We start from the raw sequence: 9,016 nt of genomic DNA, 5'->3' as shown, positions 1-9,016 counted from the left end.
TTCAACTGATTGGATGAGGTCCACACACATTATGCTTTACTCTGAGTCCACTAATCTAAATGTTAATGTCGGAGTTCCCATTGTGGCTCAGCGGGTTAAGAACCCAACTGGTATCCATGAGGATGTGGGTTCAATCCTTTGTCTCACTCAGTGAATTAAGGATCCAGCATTGCCACAGGCTGTGGCCTGGGTCACAGATGAGGCTCAGATCCCACCTTGATATAAGTGGTTGTGGTGGAGGCCAGCAACTACAGCTCTGACTTGACCCCTAGCTCAAGAACTTCCATTTGCCACAGGTGCAAACATTTAAATAAATAAATAAATAAATGTTAATATCATCCAAAAAACACCCTCACAGAAACATCCAAAATAATGTTTGGCCAAATATCTGGGCACTGGGGCCCAGCCAGGTTGACACATAAAATTAGTCATCACACTCTTCATAATTAACAAGTCCTTTGACATTTTGCGGACACTGTCTCTTACGGATTAAAGGAGCTATGGAGCAGAGTTGGCTAACGAAGTTCTGGAACATCTTCCCACATTGCCTCTGTGCTTTCTGAAAAGCCAGCTCCAAACCCAGGTCCTTTAAAACTTGAAGGTAAGCTGAGGAATTTTTATGCTGAATGATAATGGTTGAATGCTACTCTTAGAATATTATCCCCTCAGCCATCTACTACATGCACTTTAGATACACAGCTACATATTTGTTGGTAGGTCATATTTTAATCAAATGAAGACATAGTAAAGTTGTTCCTCTAAAACACCTCGGAATTTAGAGAAAGGAGCACAAAAGAAAATTATCTAAAAATCTGTGCTTCTAAAAGAGCTTTTAGGTTGAAAAAAATATATTTCTGACAGGCAAAAACCTAAGAGAAATGGGATTACTTTTCTTATCTTCAAATAAAAGAAACAGGAGTTCCTGTCGTGGCTCAGCAGTTAACGAATCCGACTAGGAACCATGAGGTTGCAGGTTCGATCCCTGGCCTTGCTCAGTGGGTTAAGGATCCGGCGTTGCCGTGAGCTGTGGTGAAGGTTGCAGACACGGCTCGGATCCCACGTTGCTGTGGCTCTGGCGTAGGCCAGTGGCTACAGCTCCAATTAGACCCCTAGCCTGGGAACCTCCATTTGCCGCTGGAGCGGCCCAAGAAATGGCAAAAAAAAAAAAAAAAAAAAAAAAAAAAAGGCAAAAGAAACACCAAAAGAAGGGCTCAGGAAAATGAAGTTACTTTTGATTGTTACCTTTGATTACAAGATCACCACAAATTTGGTAGAGATAGGGTGGGGTGCAGAAAAAGAACGGAAAAGTGGGAGAGACATCACTGATGTGTCAGTGCAAACCAAGCCTTAAGCTTTTTTCAAAACAAAGGAGAACTTTGTTTATACATAATAATTTCTGTGTGATTTTCGAAAGCTAGATACTGTCTTTGGACCTTCTGTATATATTCTGTCATTTGAGAAGGAAAATTACCACAAGCACTACATCAATAATGTTCAGTCAGGTGCTTAATCTTTATTTGGACCTTGTCGTGCTTTTAGAATGCTATTTTTTTTAATGGTTTCTACTTCTTCTATCATCTGTTCATCAGACACATCAGGGATGCAAATATTAAATATCAGTTGTAAATTGCAAGTCATCTTCTCAAACCAAATCAATCTCAATTTAAAATGTATCAAAGGTATGTAAAACAGAAGTCCACTGAAAACACAGAGACACATGTATACATAATGCATATGTTGAGACTTCACCAAAGGTATCAAAACCAAGCACAGACTGATGGCTATTGCTACCAATGGAAATGGCAAAAACACCTGAAAAGAGCAAAATGTTTAAAATTAGATATGAAAACCCATATAAGATATCTGCATATTTATATAACAAGAAATAAGATACAAGCTAATGCTAGAAAATGGGCTAAATTATCCATGTGTTTAGATAAACCTGGCTTACTACTTGAGATCTTGAAGACTCTCATTGCCAAGGTGTGGGATGAAAGGAATAAACATCTAGTATCTGACTGTTTGTGAGTGAAAGTAATCATGACCATTTGCCCATACAAGAAACATCTTCTGATCTGGATGGTGTGAATTTCCTAAGAGGGAGTTCCTAAGGCCCAAAGGAAGTCAAAACAATTTTCCCAGAAACATATCTCAAGGCAAGTGGAAATTCAGGTCAATAACACTGTGTATCCTCAGACCCTCTTTACTAGGGTAGCTATTGACAGGTAAATACTATGACTTTATAAGCTCAGGATATTGAAAACAAAAGAAATCAAAATAAACTTTGGTTGAAACAGTCTCCCGTTTTTGTTTTTGTTTTTTTTTTCCTCATTCTTGGCTGCCCCAGGGTATACAGAGTTTCCAGGCCAGGGATTCAGATCCCATCAGCACTTGTGACCTATGTGGCAGCTATGGCAATGCTGGATCCTTAATCCACTGTGCTCGCCAAGAAACAAACCTGCACCTGAGCACTTCAGAGATGCCACAGATGTCATTGTGCCACAGTGAGAACGCCAATCTCCTTATGTTTTGTGGATTTTTTTTTTTTTTGGTTTCTGCATTTGCCAAAAACCTTGACGCTCAATTCTTTGCTTTTTATTATGATTTTAGGTGTCTTGTCCCAAACATTATCCTACCTAGGGAGGAAATTCGGTAGGCAGTTACTTTGGAGATGTCTTTAAGAAATAGCTATGAATCTATACCTCCAAAGTATAACAAAGCTTGTCACAATCTACAAAAACCTTTAATTAGAAGGTCACTCATTTGGGGCTTAAGTCATTAAGAAACTCCTTTTAACGGTTAAAATACCCCTGAGAAAGATAATCTATATCGTCTCACAGCTTACTATCACCTATCTAGTAACAAGAGACAAGAGCACTCATGTGGGCATTAGAGAAAAATTTCAACCACTTCTACCTAGGGTTACGTTTGCCTGCCTTATTGATGCAAATGAATATCAAATAATAATATAAAGAATAACAATAATCAATGTTAAGCTCTGTGTTGTTTGCATGCCTTAGCTCATTTAATACATGCCACATTCTTAGGGGTAAGCATTATTTATTCCCATTTTAGATCTGAAGACACTGAGAATTAGTGGTTAAAGTAACTAGATTCTCCTCCTTCCCCACATACTCTCTGAGCATCCTCTGGAGGCCACCATGTAGCAATGATTATACCATGGTTTTTGGTTCGCCTGACTATCCAGATAAATTATACTCTGCCTGAAGGCAGAGCCAAGGCTTATTCCTTTCTGCACTCGGAATACCTGGCAAGGTACTCAAATCATAATTGTTTCTCAGTAACTGATACAGTTAGGGGATGGCTGGATGGAAGTAGAAGGAAGAACTGGAAAAAAGATGGTTGTGGAGTTTCCATCATGGCTCAGCAATAACGAACGCAACTAGCATCCATGAAGATGAGGGTTCGATCCTTGACCTTGCTCAGTGGGTTAAGATGCCACATTGCTGTGAGCTGTGGTATAGGTCACAATGCTCGTATCCCTCATTGCTGTGGCTGTGGCATAGGCTGGGAGCTGCAGCTCCAATCTGACCCCTATCCTGGGAACTTCCACATGCCATAGGTGCCACTAAAGAAAGAAAAGAAAAAAAATGTAAGTCAATCAAAATTTATAATTGGAACTTTGCTTCCTCATAGTGTTCTTTGTTCTATTTTATCCTTAGTGAGAGACAAACATCCCAAAGAGACTGCCTAGATTTGAATGTTTGCTATACTCCATGCTGTGTGAGCTTAGGCAAGGGACTTAACTTGCTTTTGCTTGTTTTTCTTTCTTTTTTTTTTTTTTTTTTTTTTTTTTTTGCTTTTTAGGGCTGCACTTGTGGCATATGGAAGTTCACAGGTCAGGGGCAGAATCAGAGCTATAGCAGCCACCCTATACCATGGCCACAGCAACGAGGGATGCAAGCTGTAACTGCAACCTACACCACAGCTCATGGCAATGCCAGATCCTTAACCCACAGAGCGAGGCCAGGGATCTAAGCCACATCCACATGGATACTAGTCAGATTTGTTTCCACTGTGCCACTTCGGGAACTCCAGGGACTTAACTCCTGTACTTTAACTCTTCTGTAAAATGGGGGTAATAGTAATATTCACTCTTTGTATTAGAGGATTAAATGTGATAATCCAAGCAAAATTTCTAACACAATGCCAAGCCAACCAAGACTGGTTTACTCTTCTGATAATCAGAGTGTCAGGCCACTTTACTCCAATAATATCTTTTTTTTTTGTCTTTTTTTGCTATTTCTTGGGCCGCTCCAGAGGCATATGGAGGTTCCCAGGCTAGGGGTTGAATTGGAGCTGTAGCCACCGGCCTATGCCAGAGCCACAGAGCCGCGTCTGCAACCTACACCACAGCTCATGGCAACGCCAGATCCTTAACCCACTGAGCAAGGGCAGGGACCGAACCCTCAACCTCATGGTTCCTAGTTGGATTCGTTAACCACTGCGCCACGACGGGAACTCCTCCAATAATATCTTTATGAGGTTAAGTTTTTTGCTTATTTCCTTTTCCATGATTAAAGCGCACTGCTGGGATGCAAGCTGTAACTGCAACCTACACCACAGGAAACTCTTCCTCATCCAAACTGAAAGCAAGTTTAAATGTAAGAAAAGTTGAGGAGTTCCAGTCGTGGCACAGTGTTAACAAATCCAACTGGGAACCATGAGGTTGCCGGTTCGATCCCTGGCCTTGCTCAGTGGGTTAAGGATCCGGCATTGCCGAGAGCTGTGGTGTAGGTTGCAGACGTGGCTCAGATCCCGTGTTGCGGTGGCTCTGGCGTAGGCTGGCAGCTACAGCTCCGATTAGATCCCTAGCCTGGGAACCTCCACATACCTCGGGAGCAGCCCTAGAAAAGGCAAAAAATAAAATAAAATAAATAGATGTAAGAAAAGTTGAAAAGATGGAATTTGTTGGTGATCAAATAAGCTAAGGTTTCAGGACAGGAGATATTATAACTTGTGACCATTCAACAGCACCTTCTCTTATTTCGCATCTGTTAAATCTGACCCTGACTGTGGAAAATACTGGTATGCAGGGGTAGCTACATCAGTAAACAAAGTAATTTCCAGTGAAAAGACTCATAATGAGGAGTTCCTATCGTGGCACAGTGATTAACGAATCCGACTAGAAACCATGAGGTTGCGGGTTTGATCCCTGGCCTTGCTCAGTGGGTTAAGGATCTGGCGTTGCCATGAGCTGTGGTGTAGGTTGCAGACGCGGCTCAGATCCTGCGTTGCTGTGACTCTGGCGTAGGCCGGTGGCTACGGCTCCAATTAGAAACCTAGCCTGGGAATCTCCATATACCGCGGAAGCGGCCCTAGAAAAGGCAAAAAAGAAAAAAAAGACTCATAATGATCTGTCTGATGGTCCAGAAACTATTCTCTCTGATAAACTGAACAGAACCTATAAGATTTTATATAGAGTAAAATTTACTCAGTAAGAATAAAAATTAAAACTAAGACCAAATTATTTGTTTTTCATAATTTGTTAATAGTAAAAAGATCTACTTTAGACATTCTGAGTATATTCCGCCAATACATTTACACCCTATCTCTCTCTATATATATATATTTTGTTGTTGTTGTTGTTGTTGTTGTTCCCCTGTGGCATATGAAGTTCCTGGGCCAGAGATCCAATCCCAACTGCAGTTGAGACCTATCCCACAGGGGTGGAAACTCCAGATCCTTAACCCACTGTGTTGGGCTGAGGACTGAGCCTATGTACCAGATCTCCAGAGGCACTGCCAATCCCATTGCACCACAGTGGGAATTTCTATACCCAATATCTTTGATTTCATACAGAAAAAAAATGAGAAAAGTCACTTTTACCTTATAAGGCCTAGGTAGATGGGGCTCCTGGTCTCTCAGTTTTAGTATTCCTGTCAATGAAAAAATAGTCCAAATGGAAACTGCAAAATAAATATAGTTTATCAAGTCAATGAGGTTTGTCAAGACAATCGCAATGGACGCCATAGTGGCAAGTAGTAGAATAGACATAAATGGAGAGGAGTAAATATTAAGCATATTAAATAACAAGGGCAGCTGGCCCTCTTGGCCTGCAATATATATTATTCTTGATCATTCAAATACATTAATCAGAAGTTTGCTAAATAAAGAGGCAGAAATACCAAAAGGAACAATCCATGTTAATGAGGGGATAACTCTATCAGTCCACATGATAGCCACAGCATCTGCAGAAAAGCAAGAACACATGACAGAAAATGTATTTAAAAAGAGAATGATAAAACTTCAAAAATTATTTTGAAATAAAAGCAGGACTGTTAAAAGTAATTAAGAAAATTGAATTTCATTTCATTTCCCTGTTTATTTCTTCATATATGTGTCCATTTTCGCTGTTTCAAACAGATTACCATTTTCGGTATCTCCCCAATACACTAGGAATTTCACTTCTTGAGGGCAAAGATAATTTCCTCAAGAAGCACTTCAGAGTTCCCATCGTGGTGCAGCGGAAATGAATCCAACTAGGAACCATAAGGCTGCAGGTTCGATCCCTGGCATCACTCAGCGGGTTAAGGATCTGGCCGTGGTGTAGGCTGGCAGCTGTAGCTCTGATTTGACCCCTAGACTGGGAACCTCCATATGCCGCAACAGGAACCTCCATGTGCCTAAAAAGCAAAATAAAAGAAAACAAAAAACAAACAAACAAACAAAAAACTAGCACTTCATTCAGGGATAGGTATAAAGTAAATTTTCAATGATACTCGTGAAATAAATTGATTTGGTTAAGTATAGCCAGAGTCAAAAAAGCGCAGTGTAATGCTGCTGATACAACAAGACTTATGAAGTTCCCATCTAATGGCACAATTTGAAACACCTAACAGAAATAAAAATCAACCATGTAGGCAGGGAAAATAAATTACTCACAGATTAAAATTCTTATGACATTTTGGCACTAGTCTAAATTGCAGACCAGTCGTTCTCAGTGGAGGTGATCTTGTTCTCAGGGTTATTTTACAAGGTCTGAATATATTTTGGTTGTCACAACTGGGGAGGTAGGAGGTTACTACTGGCATCTAGTGAGTAGACACCAAGGATTCTGCAAAATATCCTACAAAGCACAGAACAGGCTTCCATAACAAAAAATTATATGGTCCAAAATGTCAAGTGTTAAGATTGAGGAACTCTAGTATTGACCAAACTTTAGAGAATATTCTGATTTCTTTACTTAAAGATGAAGAGATATTATGAACACTCAATCAGTGTAAGTCAGTAGACACAAAAGGCACCAATGAAGAAAAGTATCCACTGTCTATGAGAATCTATTTGAGTCCAATTCATATCACGTAGATACAAGGTAGGACAGATCATTAGGACTCTGAGAAATAAGTTCTTAGTTTTTCGGTGGAATGAATACAGTAAGATCTAGTGTTCCTGAAGGTAAGTGTCCTCCAGGATTATGCTCTAGTGTCAAGGCTGGTTTCCAGGGCAGCCATCAGGACAGCAACACACCGGCTTATAACAAATAGTAAAACTTTTTCAATATGACAAGATTGAAATGTCATTGATGGTCTTGTTCTTGAAAAATCTACTTTTTAACCATTTTAAATAGCCTTGAGTGCTCTTTTCACTTTTTTCTTTAATGCTATTCTACAATATTGGGTCTTTTTAAAAAAATCTCACTTATTATTCATTTTGAAAAAGATATTGTAGGTTATTCCTTCTGAACACTGGGACCTCTGCACATTTGCCATTTGCAAGCACATTTCAGAAATATTTCTTTCCAGCAGTGAAGCCCTTAGTCTCCTTTGATTTCCCATCATGCATTCTACAAACCTGGTTGATTACAATTAAGGGAAGTTGTAGTTCAGTTCTGCTATATAATCTTTATTCTACAAGTGATTTTTTTTCCTTTTTCATTTCTTTCCTCATGTCATTTGTTTTTTTTTAATTATATTAAATATGCTTTTGAATAGCACTGAAACACATAACATAAAAAGTAAATATCCCTCTCCTTGCCAATTTCTCATCCACACACCCTGGATATAACTGCAGTTAACATCTTTTTGGACATTCTTTCAGAAATTTTCTGTGTATATATAAGCATGGTGAGATGTATGTATATGTACATGTATATATTTGTGTGTATGTGTACTTGCATGGTTAGTCTTTCTTTTTTTACCTTTCAACTTGATCATATTAGAACATATGTGTCCTAACTACCTTTAAAATTTTTTAGTATTCCATTTTATAACTAAATTAAATTCTTTATCAAGTTATTTTTCATATAGGTAGATTATTAAGTTGTTGTCAATTTTTTGCTAATTTAAAATGCACTTTAATAAACATACTTGTGCCTTCAGGTCTTGGATGTTGTGTAACTCTCCTATAAGAATAAATTTTTAGAAGTCAGACTTGTGAGTCAAAAGGTATATATATTTTTAAATAAGCCAGTTATTGTAAAATTACCCTCCAAAAATGACTGTATCAATTTATTAGTAAATGATTCCAACATTTCCTTTTTCTCCTCAAAATACTTAAGCACACCTGGAGTTCCTGCCATAGTGCAGTGGGTTAAGAATTCAACTGCAGCAGCTCAGGTCACTGAGGAGGGATGGGTTGGACAGGCAGAGTAGGTTAGAAGGAGCTGGCATTGTCAGAGTTGCAGCATAGGTTACAGCTATGGTTCAGATTCAATCCCTGACCTGGGAACTTCCATATACACCATGGTTGCATCCATAACATTAAAAAAAAAAAAACCAAAAACCTTGAACATGCCTGGTTGATCAGCTCTCCACAGGCTGCTTCTGATCAGGGGAACCTTCTTAGCCTCTGCTCTCAGAAAATTTATTTACTGTTTGAGATTGTTTTTCCTAGCCCAATATTCTTTAGTTTTAAGTGTAACACAGAACCCTCAAGAACACCACGTGGGGACACCCTTGTCAACAATTTATTAGCAGAGTTTAGGGACCATTGAAATCCTCAGGCTGAAAAAACCAGGAACAAGTCCTCCTCAGTGTGACATTTCCACACACCT

The 9,016-nt window shown here is 39.2% G+C and overlaps 1 protein-coding gene across 1 annotated transcript in view; it reads right to left on the bottom strand.

Annotated features, from left to right (window-relative positions):
• Positions 1–424: 424 nt before the first annotated feature.
• SLC7A13 (solute carrier family 7 member 13) overlaps positions 425–9,016 on the bottom strand; it is a 29,925-nt gene continuing 21,333 nt past the window's right edge. The window contains 3 exon segments of the mRNA XM_047782854.1: positions 425–594; positions 1,524–1,812; positions 5,851–6,212. Of these exon segments, the coding sequence (XP_047638810.1) occupies positions 425–594; positions 1,524–1,812; positions 5,851–6,212 (821 nt within the window).

This window comes from Phacochoerus africanus, chromosome 6, assembly GCF_016906955.1.
Source record: "Phacochoerus africanus isolate WHEZ1 chromosome 6, ROS_Pafr_v1, whole genome shotgun sequence".
In the NCBI taxonomy this organism is placed as follows: Eukaryota; Metazoa; Chordata; class Mammalia; order Artiodactyla; family Suidae; genus Phacochoerus; species Phacochoerus africanus.
The sequence above is the reverse complement of the archived record's forward strand: the minus strand, read 5'-3'. Positions and strand labels throughout refer to the sequence as shown.